This window comes from Elaeis guineensis, chromosome 6 (genome assembly GCF_000442705.2).
Source record: "Elaeis guineensis isolate ETL-2024a chromosome 6, EG11, whole genome shotgun sequence".
NCBI lineage: Eukaryota > Viridiplantae > Streptophyta > Magnoliopsida > Arecales > Arecaceae > Elaeis > Elaeis guineensis.
Window position 1 is genome coordinate 126,952,231 of NC_025998.2, and position 20,947 is coordinate 126,973,177.

The 20,947-nt window shown below is 38.1% G+C and overlaps 1 protein-coding gene and 1 pseudogene across 3 annotated transcripts in view; one reads left to right on the forward strand and one right to left on the reverse strand.

Annotated features, from left to right (window-relative positions):
* The first annotated feature begins 3,135 nt into the window (after positions 1–3,135).
* LOC105046626 (uncharacterized) overlaps positions 3,136–20,947 on the forward strand; it is a 31,560-nt gene continuing 13,748 nt past the window's right edge. For all 3 annotated transcript variants that reach the window (XM_010925274.3, XM_073259787.1, XM_073259788.1), the window contains exons 1-6: positions 3,136–4,256; positions 11,467–11,655; positions 18,088–18,180; positions 18,313–18,495; positions 18,573–18,675; positions 18,761–18,931. In XM_010925274.3, the coding sequence (XP_010923576.1) occupies positions 4,026–4,256; positions 11,467–11,655; positions 18,088–18,180; positions 18,313–18,495; positions 18,573–18,675; positions 18,761–18,931 (970 nt within the window). In that variant the 5' untranslated portion in view covers positions 3,136–4,025. The remainder of the gene's footprint in view (positions 4,257–11,466; positions 11,656–18,087; positions 18,181–18,312; positions 18,496–18,572; positions 18,676–18,760; positions 18,932–20,947) is intronic.
* Positions 6,405–8,193, reverse strand: LOC140858610 (uncharacterized; annotated as a pseudogene).

Sequence of the window (20,947 nt, forward strand, 5' to 3'; positions counted from 1 at the left end):
AATTTGCTCAGTATCTCCTGAGAGAATGGTGGTTGGATTTTGAAGCTGAGGCCATCATTCTATTGATGGCAAGCTCCCTGGAGTTTGTCGATTTCGACGTTCCAGTTCCTGAACCTTTCTTTGGAGTTCATCTTCTTATCAGAAGTGGTGCCAGTGTAGGCTTGAGGTGGAGTCCTTCTTGGAGGGCTCTGGTGATCGTTGTCATCGATCGGCTCTTCTCAGAATATGCAGGCATTGAGACGAGCAGCGTGGAGCCGATTCTGTCGATCATGACCATTGGTGGGAGGCTTGAGCCACATCTGAATGTCAGTGCCCTCGGTGCGCTCATTCTGACCCATCTACACTAGCCCAGTGGCTATGTTGAGATAGAACTATCGATGGAGCTTGGGTCCTTATCGTGCATTATGCAGTAGTTGTGAGTACTTAGACTCACTCCGTCAGTGCATTGGTGGGATCTGATCAAGGAAACTGGTCTCGCATGTCAATGCGCTGTGTAGGAAAGGTTACCGATAGGACTTCATTTGCACCATCTTTTTCGAGAAAATGGGATTAGGCCCTTCCTCTAGCGCTAATCCATTATTGCTCCTCTCCGACTAGATCGAAGTGGCAGAAGTGGTTGGAGTAACTTGGCTGGACGACTCAGATCGAGGGCCGCACGTCACTGGATTAGGTAGGCACCGGTCAGTCTCAAACACCTACAAAGAAAGTCCGATCGTTGAAGAATAAGATGGGAGTTCTTTGATGGAGGACTCTCCGATGGTTAAGTCAGTGACATTCAGAGAGGGAGAACAGTAGGAGAAGAAGATAGAAACGAGAGTCTCGAGTTGAGAGAGAACGAGAATCTCTATGTTTTTCATTTACCCCCTTTTGTAAAAGAGAGCCTGCCAGGCCATTAGTGCTTATCGGTGTTGGGGTCATGATTGTCAGAGCCATAGTGGTGGATGCTGCCAACTCAGTGAGATCCGTTCACTAGGTGCTCCTGAGAGTATTCGATTTGGTGGATGACTTATAGGAAGCTAAGGAGGAAGTAGTATGGGATTGATGGAAATCTGATGATGTAGGCATCTCCATGTTATCAACCTCGTGTGGTGATCGGCTAGGTGCCGATGTCTATGATACTGTTTGGGTCACATGATATTATTTAGATTACATGCTTTGAACCATCAAGTCATGATGCCATGTATCTGCCATGCTTTAAAAAATTGGACATGTCAACAAGGGATTAAATATGGTACAACAGTATCCATACCATCTAATACCGCTAAAAACTTGACGGATTAAAATTAAAATGACTAAAATACCCTTAATGGGTATATATGCAAAAATAGCATTTATAAGGGCATACATGCAAATATCAACTCTATAAGGATATTCATGCAATTTTACATATTTAGAAGGATATACCTAAAAAAAATTTAAATATATGAAAAAAAATTCAAACATATTAGTTAATGTGATAGTTTTGAGAATCATATATTTATTAATTAATGTCATCGCCTTCAGAATTCTGTATTTATTAATTAAAGTTATAGCTATAAGATTCATGCTTTTATGCTTCTACACAAATAGAATGAATTGACACATCATAAATTAATAGAAGTCTCAATAACTTAACCATGAGGTCAATAAACAGACCCACAACTTAGCCAATTGAACAAATTTTAGAATCCTCTCATTTTTGTTTTAGAATACTCACACCAGATTTTATTTGTAGTGATTGGTAAGTGGAATTCAGCTTTTGTCATTCATAATCACAAGACATTTTTTCCTTGCTTTTGTTATTGTCAACATTGACAATTCTAGACACATGTTCATAGAACTGGAATATTGCTCATATGTTATCGGACAATATCATTGTTAGAGGTTATGAGAGATAGGAGATCATGATTGGCTATTGCCTAGCCAATACCAATAGTGCAATTTTTAATCCTACACATAAATTAAAGATTACAAAGTGGTCTCTTGATGGTGTCTTTCTTGTCATCTATAACGGAGGATGAAGTCTTAAAAGTAGTTTCTGGTAAAAGTTTCACTATTTGACTTTAGCTATTATGTATTTGTAACTTGAGTCCCAGCACATGTACCTTCTGTAATTGATACTCTCCTTTATGAACCATTTTCTTTACTTTTACAATATTGTAATAATAAGCAAGTGATAAAGGATAAAACATTAAGTTAGAGTAGCACTGTATATTACCTTCCAAGCTTCTTTGATGTAGAAGTTGAGGATATTGAAGCTTGAACTTGCTTTATTACAAGATTTTTGTAAGTCTTTGTCTGATGCCCAAGCTAACCACAACATTTACATTTGTGCATTTTCTTCGATATATTTTCATCTATATTTCTATTTTTTTTCCTTTTTTGATCTTCTTGGAGGTCTTAGATTGTGTAAAGCAGTACCTTATATCTAGTATCAACTTTTGTTCATTGGGCTTTGTCATGTTCCAATTTCTAATTTTCTAAATTTATACCTATTATACTATAAATAAAAGCTACAACATGCACACAAGAAATGTCTAATACCTCCATGACAAAAACATCTTTGCTCATTTAGAATTACTTTATATCTTCTATTACTCTCAATTATTTTTGCTCTACAATTACTGGTTCTACAAATGTTATAATCACTTAACTTGAGACAGATATTTTTTATATACTTCATTATCATGGGAACTAAATTTTCCTTCCAACGGGTAACTATTCTTCTTTTTGCTTCTATCTTCACTATAATTTTTTATGGCACGACATCACATATATCAAGGGATTGATTTTCCCTCTCTAAGAATAAAAATATAATTTTAAAATTTTAATTTATTTTTAATTTAAATAATAATTATTATTATTAACAGCATTAGAAGAACCCTTACATTATGAATATTTGTGCAAAAATAATGTTTGATAAGGGTACAGATGAATTGAAGGTATTCAAGTAAATTTAAATTTTTAGTAGAATATATATACGTAAAAAAATTGTATTTAAAAATTATAAAAATTAATATTACCTGCAAAAAGTAAGTTTTTTAAAAAGAAAAAAAAAACTTTGCGTCATCGGGTGATCGGTCGCCACCGACTCGGGGTGTGCCGTTAGATGTCTCCCAAAGACGAGGGGAAAAAAACTCAAAACATTTTGTCACGTCCAAAACGCTGTGAACCCATCCTCCTCCTCGCGTTTCCACAGATTACTCGTTTGTTTCCTTTCTCCTCTCTCCTCCTTCTCCTCCCTCTGTCGATCGCGCCCAAAATCCCAACAACGGAAAAAAGGGACAATATTTTCCTCGATTTCTAATGTTGTGATTCTCTCGCTTGTCCCATCGCCAAGCTCGAATTCTTTTGCAAACTCGGGCGCTCTGAGGATCGAGAAGGCGCGCTCTTTCTAGGGTTTTGAACCCTTCTTCCATCTCTTCCTTAGGGTTTTTTGTTTTGATCGGTAGTCCTTTACGTGTTTCTTGGCTGATTTACTCGAATCCCCCGAGGCATTGGGATATATCGGTTGTTGCGTCGTTGGGGGCTCCGTGGTTCGTGGAACCGAGGGCCCAGATCGGGTGGGACCGATTGGGCTTGGAGAAGGACGACGAGGTCTTGATCCTTGGACCCTTAGTCACGGTTTCTTTTCCTTTTTCACTTGATGCATCCCATTTTCTTGCCCAGTTCAATCTTGTGGCAATCTGTCGAATGGCAAGGAGGTAGGTTCTTTTAGTTAGATTGGTGCATTAGGATTAAGTTTTGGCTCCTGTTACCAACATTAGAAAAAGATTTCATTTTTTTTGGGATTTATAGCAGTTGGGAGATTCATTGCCCCTGTTAGTTTGAGTACCTGTGGGCTTCATTGAGAAGAACGGGGAAAAAAACATCTTCGTAGGCTAAGGTTGGATTGTTTGAGGATAAATTAACAATCCTCTTCTCTTTGTTGGTGCTAAAAAAAATAAAAAACCCGTATAAAAGGGGCTTTTTTGTGGTCCATTTGCCTTGGAGGAAAGGAGGCATTTCTGAGACGGCGTAGATCAGTTAGTTTGAATTAGCATTCCATGGGCGATCATGGAGACTTGCCGCAGCCAAGTGGCCAGTTGCCTAATGGCCTTTTGCCCAATGAACTGGCCAGTGTGACCCAAGTCCTTGATGCAGAGAGGTGGTCTAAAGCGGAGGAAAGAACAGCGGAGCTTATCGATTGCATCCAGCCCAACAGACTGTCTGAGGAGCGCAGGAATGCTGTGGCCAATTATGTCCAGAGACTTATAACAAAGTGTTTCTCCTGTCAGGTGGGTCTTCTTTTTGAACTTTTTTCTTCAGAGAAATGACAATTCTTCAAACCTTAAGACTTCAATTTATTTGTTGTATTTGAAAGCAATAGCTGGGTTTTGCCAATTTTCTTTTGTTAACTGCATAATTTATCTGAAGTTGGGCTTTAACTAGCAGGTTAAAAAGTCTTTGCATCCTACTATCTACTGCTGATGTCTCAGTTGTTTGAAATAGTTTAGCTTCAAATGTAGTCAGGATAATTAAAATTTGATTTTCATATACTAGAAAGACTGCATAACAACAGTGATTAAGAAACCTACTGATCAGAAAGAGGCACAATCATATTCCTCTATTTATAAATGACATAAAGGTTACCAACGATTGTAAGTAGTAGTGACATGATGTTGGGTTAGTGAAAGGAAGCATGCGATTATAGAGTTTTGAATCATTTGAATCAAAACTAAGTGTTTGGAGTCTGATTTTGAGTTTGAGTTGAGAATCAAACTAAGCATGCGATTACAGAGTTTGAGTTGAGAATGTAATTAGAATTGGGATGATAAGATATATTCAAACAAACTGCTTTGTTACCCTTATGCTTTTCTCTTGTTTAAAGGAGCAACAAGGTCTTGGTGCCACATGCTAGTGCCAATCTGGCTTGGCATGGGCATGGTTCAAGCCATGTTGCAGTAGTGATTGATATACACTAGCATGCAAGATTTGATTTGGCAAATGGCCTTGCCATGTGATGGTCTAGGCCAAGCATGGTACATGCTGAGCTGCACGGACTCGCAAACCAGCTTTTTAATCCTTGGGTAGCTAAAAAAATATATATGGGGAATGTGTTGCCTTTAGTTCTATTTTGTAAAAGGAGAAAATGCTGTTGATGACTTTTTTAGTAACGCATGACATGCTATTGTTACATGGGTCTTGAAAAGAAAATATTAAGATAGTTAAGAAACAAAATGTATCATATGAACCATATTTTCCTCTATATAATTACGAAGCAAAATGTGTCATATGAACCATGCTTTCCTCTATATAATTAAGGCTAACTTTGTTACAGGTAAGAAAGTTTGCTAGTAAGGAAAGCCTATGAGACTCATGAACATGCGATGATTGAGGTGGTACTTCAGGACGGTAGAAAAGCATTAAGGCTGGATGGCCTTGATGTGGATCAGGTTTCAAATACAAGCTTAGTGATTGAAATAACAGGGTGAGACTAGAAAATACTTAAATGAAATTTGATTTGGAATGATTTGAAGTTTTCTTATTTTCAGGTAGCTTTAGATGGGTAATGATGACAAATTGCTATTGCAAAGTTGTAGCAAAATTGTGAGATAGTACTTTTAGTTTTTGTTAGTGAATGTTAAATAAATGATTGACTCACATGCGCTAATTTTTTTCAGTGCATTTGAATTCACATTTTTTCTTTCCTTTGAAGCCTAGCCTAATCTAATCAAGCTCAGCTCATTTTTGGATATAACTCAGTTGACTAAAAGTCTAGGCATAGAGTCATTTTCTAGGGTTGTGGATGGAGCTAGAGTGACTAGTATTTACTAAAATTAAAACCTTGTTAGGGGTAGTGGCCCGGCTGGACTGTGTTAGAGGTGGTATCTGCTTTGCTGGCCTTGCAAGAGGCTTGGCCTAGCTGATTCTCAATCCTGTACTTAGAGGAAACATAGATCAAGCACCATTGAATTGGAACCGGGCCCCGTGCTGGCCGGCCGACGGTATGATTCGGTATGGGTCCGTACCAGTCAAGGTTGTTAGGGCGCTAGGCACCCTTAAGGCGCTGAAAAAGTGAGCGCTTGATTGAAGTCAGGCACCATTTTTTTAGGAAAAAAAGAAAAAATAGGAAATAAATATAGTCTATTCTAAAACTAAGAGTCTTTGTTACAGTCTATTTTTCTAATGATCTAATCCAAAATTAAAAGTCTTCATCAGATTTTTTTTGTCTAAACACCACACCCAAAAGACTAAAACTTCTTTGAGTTTTCTGTTTTCTCCATTATTTACATAGGACAGCTTATTATTCTCTAAAAATCTAAAACGAAAAGTCTTCATCAGATTCTATGCCTAAGTTGTCATAATGATGATCTTCTCCATCATCAGATAGGTCATTCTCTATGTTCTCCTCAATCTCTTCTTCTGAACTAGAACTAATCTCTTCATGATTTAAGTTTGGTGGCTCTGAATGTGAAGTTGAAGCTGCTATCGATCTTGATCTTGTTGCAATCTGGTATTTTTCCTTCTCCAACACTTGCTACCCGAGCTACTGCACCCCATGTCAAGTCATCATCATCACCAAACACCAAATCATCCTCGGTATCTATAGAATTGACTCCTTGCATGCCAGACTTTCCAATCAACCACTCATTATAGTCATCAATTTCTTGCAAAGAAATAGGATCAATCACATTATGCCAATCATATCTCTCTTCAAGCTTTTGATTGTACTTGACATACACTAAATCGCTAAGCTTCTTTTGCTATAGCCTATTCCTTCTCTTTGTGTGAATCTGCAAGTACCAATCAATCATTTATCAAAACTTGTTTAGGAGTATAATATTACTATTATTTAATAAGATTTGCATGTGCAGCACATGATGTGAGTAACTAACCTGTTCAAACACACTCCAATTACGCTGACAACTAGATGCACTGCAAGTTAAACTAAGAATTTTAATTGCTAACTGTTGTAAATTCGGAACTGAGCTTCCATACAAACTCCACCTTTTGGCTGTAATGTAGATAAATGAAAAAGTAAAGAGTTTAGAACAAGAACATCGGAAATTCTGAACAAGTTATAAATTCTGAAATTCTAAGCAAGTTAATTAAGTTACCTGGAGCCTTTGTTGTCCTTGATCTAATAGCCAATGGAATCCCAAATAGGCCTTCTGCCTTTTTGTACACATATGACTCAGATATGATACGATCTTGCACTTCTTGACTTGGAACCAATTTTGTTATGCATGCATATAGCCCGACAGTCACTTCCTCATCAAATTCTATATTCGGGTTATTATAGAAAAACTCAAGATTCAAGTAATAACTAGCTGCATGAAGAGGCTGATGAAGTTGGCATTCCCATCTTTTGTCAATAATCTTGAAGACTTCCTTGTACTTCTCTTCATTTCCATTGAATGCTTTCATAATGGCTTCTTTAGATCTATCCTTGGCTTCATAGATGTATCCCATGGCTGGCTTTTTTTCATTTAAATCGCAACACTCGTACAAGAGGCCCCATAACTTTAAGAGTGTAGACCACATGATTCCAAAAAGTAGGGGAGAGAACAGTTTCTGAAATCTGTTTACCCTTCTGATCTTTTGCCCATTTGCTGGACACCCATCCCTGAGAAGTAAACATTGTTCTCAAGTTAACCTTTTGCTTGTGAATGCTTTGCAAAGTATGATATGATGTGCAAAATCTGATTATTCCAGCCCTAACTAAGTCCCTCCTTTTTGTGAACTCCCTCATCATGTTAGAACACCAACATGGTTGTAAATAAAACCAGTAAGTGCAACTCTCTAGTAATAGTTTGTTTAACTTGTGGAATCTCCTGAGTATCTTCCAACATTAGATCTATGCCATATGCTGCACATGGTGCCCAATAAATATGTGGCCTCTTTACTTGTAAAAGCTTTCCTATTTCAAACAAATGCAAAAACAATATGCAATGCAGAATTAGAAATCAGAATTAGAAGGTCTCTTATACATCACAATATACAACTAGAAATCTAGAATATTGGCATTAAAAATCAGGACTAGAAAGTCATACCAGCCATGATGAAATTTGTTGCATTATTGGTAATTACTTGGACAACATTTGCCTCTCCCACATGCCCCACAAAAGAGTCTAACAACTCAAACATTTTCTCTCCAGTTTTCACATACGATGAAGCATCAATAGATTTTACGAACATTGTTCCAGCAGGGCAGTTCACCAGAAAATTCATTAAACTTCGACCCCTCTGATCAGTCCATCCATCTGACATCACAGAACATCTATGTTTTACCCAAGCTTCCTTATGTCTCTTGAACAAATCATTTGTATATGCCAATTCTTTCTTAAGCAGTGAAACTCTTAACTCATAGTAGCTGGGGGTTTTAAATTAGGACCATACTGCCCAATTGCTTCAACTGCACATTTAAATGCATCTGAATTTGCAATATTGAATGGTATTCTGGCTCGGTAGAACAGACGAATAATATATTGACAAGCTTCTTCTCTTTTCTTCTTGTCTCATGCATCTTGAATGTTTGTTTGCTTCAATTTTCCTTGCTTTCGAAGTTGAACCACTTTCTCTGGCTTCTGATAGACAAAGGAATCCATTGGACCTTTATGCCGTGGCTTCTTGACATTATCCATCCCTTTATTCATGGCTGAACCAGATGCTAACCTTTTTCTGGAAGTTTGGTTTTCAGCTTCATTGTCATCATCTTCAATCTCAATCATGTCGTAAAAATCATCAAAGTCTGGCATCTTATCATAATTCTCTTTGTGATTCTTTCTCTCAGACATGTACTTCAGCAGCTCTTCTCTCACATTCTCAGGGCATTTGAGACATGCTTTAGCATTTTTTTAAACTTTCCAATTTGATGCTGTTTTGCCCTATAAATCCCACCTTTTGTCATCTTAGAACAGAACATACACGTAACAGAATTGGGATCTTTAGGATCTTTCAAGAAATTATATTTCCAACTAGGGTCCTTTTTACTGCTAGCATTGGCTGTTGCACCCTCTGCTGCTGCCATTGTAAAACCAGTGCACTGTTGACTGCACAAAGCATAGAGTTAGGGATGAACAGAGAACTATTTTATTGAAAAATAATACAAACATGCTCTGTTTTATTGGATACACAACAGTCACGAACAGGGAAGGAGAAGGAGATTAAGAGAAGGAGAATAGAGAATAAATAGTGCCATTGTAAAATCAGTGCACTGTTGACCTGCTTTGTGAACTGTTTTATTGAAGACAAAAACAAACATGCTCTGTTTTATTGAATAAAAAATAGAGACGAACAGCAAAGGATAAGGAGAGGAGATTAAGAGAAGGAGAAGAGAATAAATTGTGAAAAGATGGTGAAAAAGAGAACAAAATTCTTACCCTTTTTTTTGCTTGGGTGCTGTCAACTTCAATGGAGGGAAGGAAACTGCTCCAGCCGTCCAAAGTCCAAGAAAGTTGAAGGGGTACAGCCGTATAGGGTGCATGTAGTTATGACCCTTTTATCTCTTTTTTAATACCTATTTATCTTTTAAGTTCTTTTAATAAATTATTTAAGTACCATTCTTTTCGTTCTTTTAAAGGATTTATCCATTACCCATGGCTGTAATTTCAAATTGAAGTGAATTACAGTTGTTAAATTGGAAGCTAAACAGCTAGGAGAACAAAATCAATTTTAATTGGGTGCTCCAGGCGAGCGCCTAGGTGGCAGAGGTGCTCGCCTGGCTGAATGCACCTCGCTTGGAGGAGGCTAAGGTGCTTTTAGCCAAGGGCACCTTGCCTGAGTGTCTAGGTGTGCTTAGGCGAGTGCCTTAATAACATTGGTACCGATCTGTGCCGGGCCGAACCGATAGGGTGGAGAAGAGGAAAGGGAGAAGAAAGAGAGGAAGAGAGAGAGGGGGGATAGAAGGAGAGGGAGAGGAAGAGAGGGCCTCCGGTCGCTGTCGGAGGTCATCTAAGATTTTGTCGAGCTCGATAAAGGCAGAGGGAGGGTAGGAGAGAGAGAGGGAGATGCTTACCATATCATCGAAGGCCTTTGGAGGCCTCCGGATGAACGACGACGCCACCGCGACCTCTTCGGGGGCCGGCGAGCTTGCGTCGAGGGAGACTGAGGACGGCTAAGGCTGGAGGGTCTCCGCCCTCCTCCAGTTCGAAACAAAGGTTTGCCTTTATTTTGTATTTCTTTTTGCATTTTATCGGATGAAGTTAGCAACTCCTGTTTCAAATTGGAGGAGGGCGGAGACCCTCCTCCGACCTCGGCTGCCCTCATCCTTTCTTAGTGTTGGCTCATCGGCTGTTAGAGAGGTCGCGGTGGCATCTTCGTTCGTCCGACCGCCCTCAGCCTTCCTTGGTGTTGGCTCATCGGCCGTTAGAGAGGTCGCGGTGGCGTCTCCGTTCGTCCGGAGGCCTCCGAAGGCCTCTGATGACCCGGTAAGTGTCTCCCCCTCTTTATCCTTTCCTCCCTCCGTCCTTACTAAGCTCGGCAAGAGCTTGCCATCGGAGGCCCTCTCTTCCTCTCCTTCTTCTTCTCTCTCCCCCTCTTTCTCTTCCTTGCTTTCTTCTCCATCTCTCCAAGATGGCCACTGTGCCGTTTTGTACGCTGGAATCGGACCGATATCCTGTTGGTGCAGTTTGGCATTTCCTGAACTGTTTGGTTTCATACAGTTCGGCGAATGCTGATACAGATGCTTATACTTTTAAGTTTTAATTATTATTAGTTAGAGGTTCACTTTGTGACTTCCATTAGATGAATTATGGTTTCAACAATCTATCAGGCTATCTTTATAGCCTCTCATAGTAGCATCAGTTTTGCCTCATGTGGTTTCCCCATTGCCATCTTAGCTTGTTTGTGGATCTTTCTTCACACAAGAACAACACTCTTGTACATCTGCTTATCAAGTTCCTTGAAGTTTCCTAATGCACCAGTATAACACTGCTTTGCCTTTTATTTAACTATTGCTTTAATGATTCCTGACATGTCCAACCTCTTGCCTTAACTGAGGCCCAACTCTTCGGTCACTTCTTATTATTATCCTCATACCTACCTTTGATAACATATTTTATATTCTCAATTATCTCTGTTTATGTCTGCTTAATGTATTCTACTACTTGTATGGTTGGTTATTTTCATGTTGTTACTATCGTATATTGAAGTGCCACACAGTTCTTGCTTTTTAATTTTCATTTTTGGGGTTATAATCTGTTTCTTTTTGGTCATTTGTAATATTGATTCTGTTTTTTGGACTTATTTTTTAAAGAAATTATGTAGGTGAATTTAGCTTTTTAGAGAGCAGAGTAGAAATAGAAGTAATGAGCATGGCACATGCCATGATATTCTTGTCCCAAAACCTTACAGTTCTTTCGACTGGTTTCTGTAACTATTCTATTGACATAAATATGCCAAATTTCATCGATCATTTCTCTTTCTTTTATGATAATTTTGGTTTTGGGTTACATTTTTTAATACTGTCGTGTGACTCGATATCTTCTGTATGATGCTTGTTAGGTTTTCACATTTGGGTCTGTACCTCTCAAGACCTACTTACCTGATGGAGATATTGACTTGACCGCATTTAGTAAGGATGAAAATTTGAAGGATGCATGGGCCAATGAAGTCCGTGAAGTGCTAGAGAATGAAGAGAAGAATGAGAATGCTGAATTTCATGTAAAAGAAGTTCAGTACATTCAGGCAGAAGTATGCTCTACTAATCTCATGCATATTTATTTTTCAAGTATTGAAAACTTCTGTTTGGACAACGCAATTTATATGTTTGTGGTAGGTGGTCCTAAACATGGTTTGTCTTATTGAATTTATGGGATTAAGTGTATTATGTTGTAAACCATCCCAAAAAGTTTGGTGAAAATGTAATTGATATTCCTGAATATCTGCACTTGTAGAACACATCTGATAACAAGAATGGGAATATAATTATTTGTTAATTTTGTCATGGGATGATTGATGCTGGAGGAATTCTGATTCTTTCTTCTTCTTCTTCTTTTTGAACTGAGAGAGCATCATTGACATCATCTAGAATCTCGTCAAGTGCTAATGTCTCTCGTAGATGTCCGAATCATTTACATAATCAAGAGGCACATTAGCCCACCCCTTTAACCAAGCGGCATCATATTCCTTTATGCTCATCCCATAAGATGTGCACTTTGGATTATAACTAGTTCAGATCTTTCAAGCTCTAGCTCTAAAAGATATCCTTTGATTGATAATACGACTGTGGAGGGGCCTATCCAATGGCAACAAAATCTGATCGTAAGATGTTCCGAGCTACATAGGATTGTACTTACTGGAAGATGATGCCTCGGATGCATCATATCCATATCGATATAGGTCATAAGCTGTCTGTGACTGTAGGTAATAGGATCGAGCATATGACTTGGAACCTAATAGGCCTATGAATTGTACTGCATGTGCCAGGTCATCTACAACTATATTGTGTCTTGAATGATCTCGAAGAGTTTGTCTCCTATGTGCAATCATATTTTCACGAGCTCTATCGGCTTGTGCACTATGGTTCTTATGCTGTATAGCATGTGTAAATTGGGACTCACATGTGAATAGAAGACCATCCTGCGGCCGTGTCTCATAAATAATGGTTTTATGCCTCTACTTTTTTTTTGACTGTCAAATCTATGATCATTGAAATTGTCATCGCTGCTCTCTCAAGTCCTTAAATCCGAGTGAATTGATTCCACTCTTTTCATCATGGTTGCAACTGCCTTTTCTTTTTCTTTCAGGTTGTGCTGAGTAGCTATTTGCTTTCCCCTCGTGCCCTTTTTGCCTGGCTATGCTAGGAGGATGGATGTTGTTTGCTGTCTGAGTAGATTGGATAGCGTGGTAGCCTCATCTAAGCAACTTTTGGTCATATCTCTGAGATGATGTTTCAGAAATGGAGTCACATGATGATCGGCTCCTTAGTTCCCCTCTGGCTATGGCTGATCAGTTGAAAGCATGCATGGAATGTTGCAATCTGCCCATTGCTTTGCATCTATGCTAGTCTTGCTGGCTATAACATTGGCCAGTTGTGAAGGCGATCTTGGCTCATCAAGCTCTGGCTCCTATTGTTGGCCCACAAGCCATTCAATCATCAGATCATCCTCATCTTGAACAAAAGTATTATAGATTGGATTTGACTACTTTAGCTCCACTTCTTTTTGAATGCATTTTGGCCTCAATCTCAGATTATATCGAACATATATGAGTCATTGACACACTTGTGTCAGATGATTCCTCTCCTTGTTGTGGATGAGGGCGAAGGCGGATCAGTTGTGCTCACATCCACTCGAGGAGACCATCTAGGAAAGGATCTGGATGGTTAGCCATTTAAGATTTTTTGTTGATAAAACAAAATGATTCCACCATTCAACTATAAAAACATTGAAGAAAATTACATATGAGTTAGTATCATATTAGTCGCTATCTAATGTCAGGTAATAGTTATTGTCGTTGATATCTAATGTACCTGGATTTATACTTTTCTTGCTTATGATAGTTGTCGAGACTCCAAAGTTGTTAGTGCCCTTCCTAACTATTTTTATTTATGAAAAAGATACATATTATAATATGTTAATAAATGAAAATAGAATTAAATTAACAAAAGTATGCCACTTAACTTACCTCTTATAGACATAGGGCTCCGATTCCTAGATCAGGCTCTATCTTGTATATCGCATTATGTAGGACATTCAGAACTTTCTCATCCATGTCGATCCTAGGTATGGCATACAAAAATCTTGGGTTCTGATAGTAAGCTGCAGATAAAGCTCGTAATTATTTTAGTAAAATTGTATAAATATAGAAGCTATCAAATTTTCAATGTTCTTGACTTTTTGCTTGCTAAATGCAAGTTCCTATCCATCTGATGGTCCCATCATTGCTTAATGATATTGATATATTCTTGGGCATGCTTTGGATCTACCTCTTTGATCTGATTTTTTGTCTTCTCTATCATGTGATATAGGAAGCCAATTTGGGATATTTTTCGCTATCCATAGTTCGAAGCACTTCATATACCAGCATGCTCACTATATTCTTGATTCGCTACCAGAATGTATGTCTCGTCACCAAGTTCTTCATATTACTTTTCTCAATGATAGCTCTCATATACCAGCTCTCCTACCACTCGACACTAATAAACATCTGATGTAGGCTTGTTTCTCTCAATGAGACTATTAAGTGCAATATAGTTGCAGCAAACTATCACATCTGATCTCAAGATCTCTACCTTTGTATACCTCATTAGCAATAGGACCCATGTGTGGTTATAGATGAATCTGGTGATAGATTAGACCGTCTCCAGTGCTTATTACATCCTTCGAAGGTTCCCAATGTCCATCAACATTAGGTCTATACAATGTGCAGCACATGGGGTGTGGAAAATATATGGCTGTTGCTCCATCAAAATCTCTTTGGAAGCCTTATATTGTGGCCTATTATTAGTGATAATCTACACATGTTTCTCTCCTATTTGATCAATCATCTCCTCCAATTTAAGGATGTACATGGCATTGTGCATCTGATTGGAGGCATCAACTGACTTCTAAAAAATCTTCATGTCACAATATGTCAGGAAGTTGATGTTTCGCTGGTAGGATAGACCAACCATCATATGTCACCATTGGTCCATACGTAGGACACTTGCTCTGATATGATACAAAAATTCACTCTTGTGGCTTATTATTGTCAAGAAGCTTATCGTAGGTGTCTTTTGGTCCTCGAGGATTTACATTCGGGCTGACAATCTGTATGGAGAAAATGGCATATCTATAATATATGTTGCCTTTTACATTTGCCAGGATGTGGCTGAAGTGGAAACAGAATTCAATAGCTCGCCATATATCTTTCTTCTCATCCTTCTTCAGCATCCTATCAAAACTTTGCTGTTTTTAATCCTTGCCTGGGCAGGCATATGGATCTAAGTCATGGATAGTAGCTCTTGCTGGAATCTCTTAGAACTGCTTCCAACATAGGTGCAATATAGCTACCGCCTTTACTGATAGCCTCTCTAATTAAAGAGGTTCTCTTGAACTATGGCTTTTCTCGCCGGTCACAGAACTAGTGCCCAACTTGTAGTGTGACAAACCAAATCGAGCTCTATACTTGGCCATCTCATCCTGCTGCCATTGATCATCCAGGCTTCATCTGACTGATGGCTTGAATTCATGCCTCCTTTGTCATCTGGAGCAAAGGCCTCCTTTGACTCCCTAGAATGATAGAAAGATAAGTTTGCCATTTGGTGGTCTACGTGTATTTTTTTCTTGGCAACCCTCTCCTTTGCTGCCATGAAATCAATGAAATATCTCTTCATTAGCTGCTGGACCTCTTATAGGTATTTTCGGCACATAGATACGCTGAGGTAGCCACCAACCAAGTGCTATATCAATCTGATTACCATTACTCTTCGAAATTCTGTGTTGCACTAGTTGCACTTCTAGTGATGCTAATTCAAGAGTATTTATCTATGATCTCGATTAATGTCATGCTATGTCCTTTTTCCTCCATGAATCTATTTATGTAGCTTTAACAAATATGTCAATTTATTAATTATTTAAAAGTAATTTAGTTTCATTAGTATGAAAAAAATATGTTTTCTAGTCCAAAAAAGATATTTTTTAATTATATAATACATATTACTAATTTTTCATAATTTTTTGTGTTGTTTTGATTTTTAATTAAAAAATAATTTTAAATATCATAAAATCGATCCGAGAGCATGTATCCATAGTCTCAACCAAGGATTGCCGACTTAAAATTGGAGCTCACACTGGCTGGTTGGCGGTACGAGTTGGTGCATCCCTGTATCGGGCCCGAATCGACACTGAAACGAGGGATGAATCAGTGAGAAAAAGAGAGGGGGGAGGGAGGGAGAGGAAGGGAAGGAAAGGCAAGGAGATGCTGACAGTGACCATTGGAGGGCTGTGGAGGCTGCCAAGGCCTCTCGGGCTCCGTGGTTCTCTGCGAGAGCAAATAAGAGCATAGAGAGATAGAGAGAGGGGAAGGAAGAGAAGAGGAGGGAGGGGAAGGCAGCGGAGAGGTCATCGGAGGGTCGTTGTGGCCGCTAGACGGCACATAGGCCCCCTCCCTCCTCTTCTCTCTCTAGTGATATTGGCAAGAAATAATTGCATGCCAATTAATCAAGCGAGTTTATGAGTAAGGCTTGCAAAGCAAGTCATTAACAAAGTGGATTGGCCAACAGCATGATTGAAGGCGAAGACTTGTAGATGATATAAGGGCATTTTGATGGGACTAGAGATTGGAGTATGATGTAGTGGACTTTGGAAGAAAGTACATATATCAGGTGTATGGAATACATTCTTGATGTGAAAAACCAAAAACTAGGATTAAATACACAGTAGGATGGCAAAAGTAAGTGGGCTTATCAGGTGTCCATGCATGTATGAGCTTGAAGTATATAATACCTTATCCATACAGTTTAATAATAGATATCAACATCTATTTCATTATAAAATAGTTAGTATAGATCTATTTGTCTCTTTCATGGCGTGGGAGTGGGAGGAATTCAATTCCTAAGTTAATTTTGCGGCTTGTTCTTAAGTACATCTGATTGTATGATTGATTATGAGGGCAAAGATTCTTTTCTTCCCATTTTATACCTAGGTATGTAAAGAATGTTCCGAATAAGGGCACACTGCATATAAGTTTTATTCTTTTTCAAGTTGTGAAGTCATTTTAGTAAATTCAACCTGACTCACATTTTTGAGATACTGTGTATGGGCCTTGCAATTTATTAGTCATCATTTATATTGTTTGTCATCTAATATTTATCTTTAAATATTAATATTTAGTATTCTCAAGCAAGGTTTAAAATAATGGTATTGAGCCCAGTGCCAATATTTTACAAGAGACATATACTCCCAGGATAGTACCATCCCGATTCCTGACTCTTGTGACAGTCCAGTGTTTTGGTATTGTATTGGGATGTAATTCTTTTTGTTTTTCCTTTTTATATTTTGAATGATGTTTTAGTGAATATCAATATATTTTGGCATGATTTCTTCTATATCTTTTATTCATTGGCCAGCTGAAAAAAAGGAAGCAGTGATTTATCGGATACACGAGGTTTTTTGGCATCAAGGAAACCAGATTGTAGTGAAGGGAGACCAGCATTACCCCCTTTCCCTTCTTTCTCCTCTCCTTTCTGCTCATTTTCGCTCTTCATGTTCTCCGCCTCTCTTTCTTTGATTGCACATTCCATCCTCATAACTAAAAAAATGATTAAAGAGGGCGTGTCCTGTCCTCCCTCCCCAACTTTCTCCCTCTTCTCTGAAAACTAGGCAATTCGGTCAGGTGGTCACCTCAGTATGGGTCGGTCCTGACCATTTTAACTGGGATGGGCAGGACATCGTACACCATGAAGGGAGCAATATCCTGCAGCCATTCCCGGTGCCAGTTGTTGGTGCGAATGATGCATACTGGCAGCACTATAGTCGCTATTCATTGGTTTTCTGAAAATTAGTAATTGGGAGCTAGATCATATCCACGTTTTTCTTGTTGAGGGAGCTTTCTGTCATTTTCCTGTGATATTGCTATAGAGCAGACAATGCTGTGCCTTAACATCATAAGGTGATATGGTAGAAGTGATGGCACTATATGAAGCTATGCCTCTGCATCATGTAAAGGATGATTTTAAGCTCTAGTCCTCAATTAAGAGGCTGAGATCCTAGATATTTTTTTTTTTTGCCATCCTGTAGCTTTATATTCTTTCTATAGTGATTTTTTTAAGTTCTATTGAGTACCATACATAGCTTCTGCCTCTTCTTCGACCTAGCATAAGAAAACTGTGTGTTGATACTTTTGGCACTTATTTTTTAGTTACTATCTATATTATCTGGTTACATGTTTGTAAACATATTTATGAAGCCCTTTTAATGCAGTTCTCTTTCTTTTTCATATTTGAATTTGGTCGTGTCTTTAACTTGCACTCAAGTTAAGATTCAGCTGATGCCAGCAGCTGGGATAAAGCCTCCTTGCCCCCATGTTTTTGTTTTTAGGACACTACTTCTAGCTTTTTGTGTTTGTAGCATTATGATGTTTTAGTGATGCTGGCCTACCTTTCACATGTAGATATGACCCCAATTTTATCCATTTTTTCAGGTAAAGATTATAAAGTGTCTTGTAGAAGATATTGTGGTCGATATATCATTTAATCAGCTTGGTGGATTATGTACGCTTTGTTTCCTTGAACAGGTGAGCTGCTGGTGCCTTAAGTATAGCTCAAACTTGTGTTTCCAAAATAAAAGTGAAAAATGATGTTTGCAAAGTCTTTTGAGTTTTGAGCATTTATAAAACCTTCTGCTAATTAATATACAATCTCTGCAGATTGATCATATCATAAATCATGATCACTTGTTCAAACGGAGTATTATATTGATCAAGGCCTGGTGTTACTATGAGAGCCGTATATTGGGTGCCCATCATGGCCTCATTTCTACATATGCTTTGGAAACTTTAGTTCTATATATATTTCATGTGTTTAATAATTCATTTGCTGGACCGCTTGAGGTAATTTCATTTATTTTCTTAATTCCTTTTTGTTATTAAATTTTAAATCTGACAATATTTATTATTGTGAATCATAGGTCCTATATCGTTTTTTAGAGTTTTTCAGCAACTTTGATTGGGATAACTTTTGTGTTAGCCTTTGGGGTCCTGTACCTGTTAGTTCACTTCCAGATATGGCTGGTGAGTTCATCGTTGCATTTTTCTTTTACTAATGGTAGAAAAATATCAAGTGCCACCTATTTCTCACCTTTGAAATATCATTCAGCGGAACCTCCTCGAAAGGATAGCGGTGAATTGTTGCTCAGCAAGGTCTTTCTTGATACATGTAGTACAGTATATGCTGTTATGCCAGTTGGTCAGCCTTTTGTTTCAAAGCATTTCAATGTTATCGATCCTTTACGTACAAACAACAACCTTGGACGCAGTGTTAGTAGAGGTATTGTGCACTTGTATTGGCCTTGCTATTTTGTGTCTTTGGCATGAAACTGCTTAATTCATGGTGCTTTTTATCTTGTAAGCAAAGGTTATATTGTTGTTTGCTGTAGAATCTGAACCAGGATTTCAAGGGAATCTACTTTTCTATGCTCTTTAGATGAAAGTATGTTTGCCTTTTTGTTGAGAAAGGGGCCCCACAGGGGGTGGAGGGGGGAATAATATCTTGAGCAAGTGGATCAGATTTTGTTTTCTTAAACAAGAGAACCACATGAGCAGCTGAATGTACTTACCTTTGTGTGTGTGTGTGTGAGAGAGAGAGAGAGAGAGAGAGAGAGTTTGGAAACAGTTGACCTCTTCTTGTGCTAGAGAGAGAGTTTTGAAACAGTTGACCTCTTCTTGTGCTAACTGTCTGAAGCAAGTTTTTTAGTTAAATTATATTTCCAGGAAATGCATACATCTTTTCAGAATATCAATATCCTTCTAATATTTGGGACAGTTTCTGAGCATCTTTTTTTTTTTTTCCCCATATACGAAAGTTTTATTTCCCTTAAGGTGAAACCTGCACCCTTCAAGACAATGAATTTTTTCTCATGTTTCTTTGTGTTCATTGATTTTTACACCAACAAGAATCTTCTTAACCTTTTAAATCTTTTCTTCTTGAACAAAGAGACTTTGAACCTCTGTTTTTGTCTATCTCGCAGTTAGCAAATCAAGAATTTTACATTTTACATAGCCTTAGCTACATCAGTTGCCCAATATGGATTTATAGTTCTAGCATAAATTAATTTTTGCCTACTATCTTTTCAATCATATTATCTTGCTTACACCACAGGTTCTTACAATGATATAATTCAAACTCCTTTGTGCTTCCATATTTCATTGTCCCTCATTTCATGTAGATCAATTACTGGTTATGTGCAGTGTGAAGCTGTGCGACTTGACCTACTTTTTGTTTTTTTTAGATGAACTGTTTTTTTCCTACATCATGCGTCCAGTGACCTCTAGTGGCTGAAAATCGCAGCTAAAAGCTTTCTGGGAGTAATATTTGAGATCATTAGTAGGAAAATTCATGTTCTGGTCTTTCTTTCTTTGTTGCTATCAACTTGATAATCTTTTTCTTATATGACATAAAAATAACATTCAAATGGCTTATATAGATCTTATTACCCTAACATTACATGGAATTAAATATTGAGCAATAAAATGGCCGACCAATTTGTAGATGGTGAATTTTTCAACAGTAGAGAAGCTGCAAGACCTTACTATATATAAGAATGCTTTGTCTGGTTTGAGTAGAAAGAGTATGTTAGAGGAAGATTGGAATTGTGCGGATGATAAAATGATAGACTTATTGAGATGCTATGTTCAAGTGATGCAATGATTAGGAGAGGCTCTGAACATGGTGTGTTAGGCTTTCTATTATTTGGGATGGTCGAAGGAAGGGGAACCTGGGAGGACCTAAATGTTATTTTAATAGCATTTTGTGATTGATTAAGACTGGTTAATCATAGTAATCAAACATACATCACACCTTGGTAGATCTGGACATAATGATATGCTGGATGCCAATTAAGAGTCCTATCTGGTATATGCCCTGCAATTTGTATCATCAAGCAAATTTTAATAAATAACGCACTCTAATTTTAATGAAACATATTTCCTTGTGTTTTCCCATTTTGATATATGCTTTTCATCTACGGTGTTGTTTGAAATAATCCTCGATGTATTGGTAATGAAATCAAAATATGTTTCTATTTCCCTTTATATTGAGAGTATGTGAACCAAAGATTCAAGCCTTAGCGGGATGTCCCATGGGAATCAGGATGGGGTACTATTCTATGTGTCAAGCTAGGACCGTCTTGTTATCATCCCAGCATCCCAATTGGTATGACTTAGGACATCCCCTATCTCAAGTGTTCGGATGAGGTGAGATGGTGGCGTGTCCCGTTCTATAGGAAACCAAGATAGCCCATCCCACGGGATTTAAGAGTTGATGTGAGCTACCCGCTTGGAATTT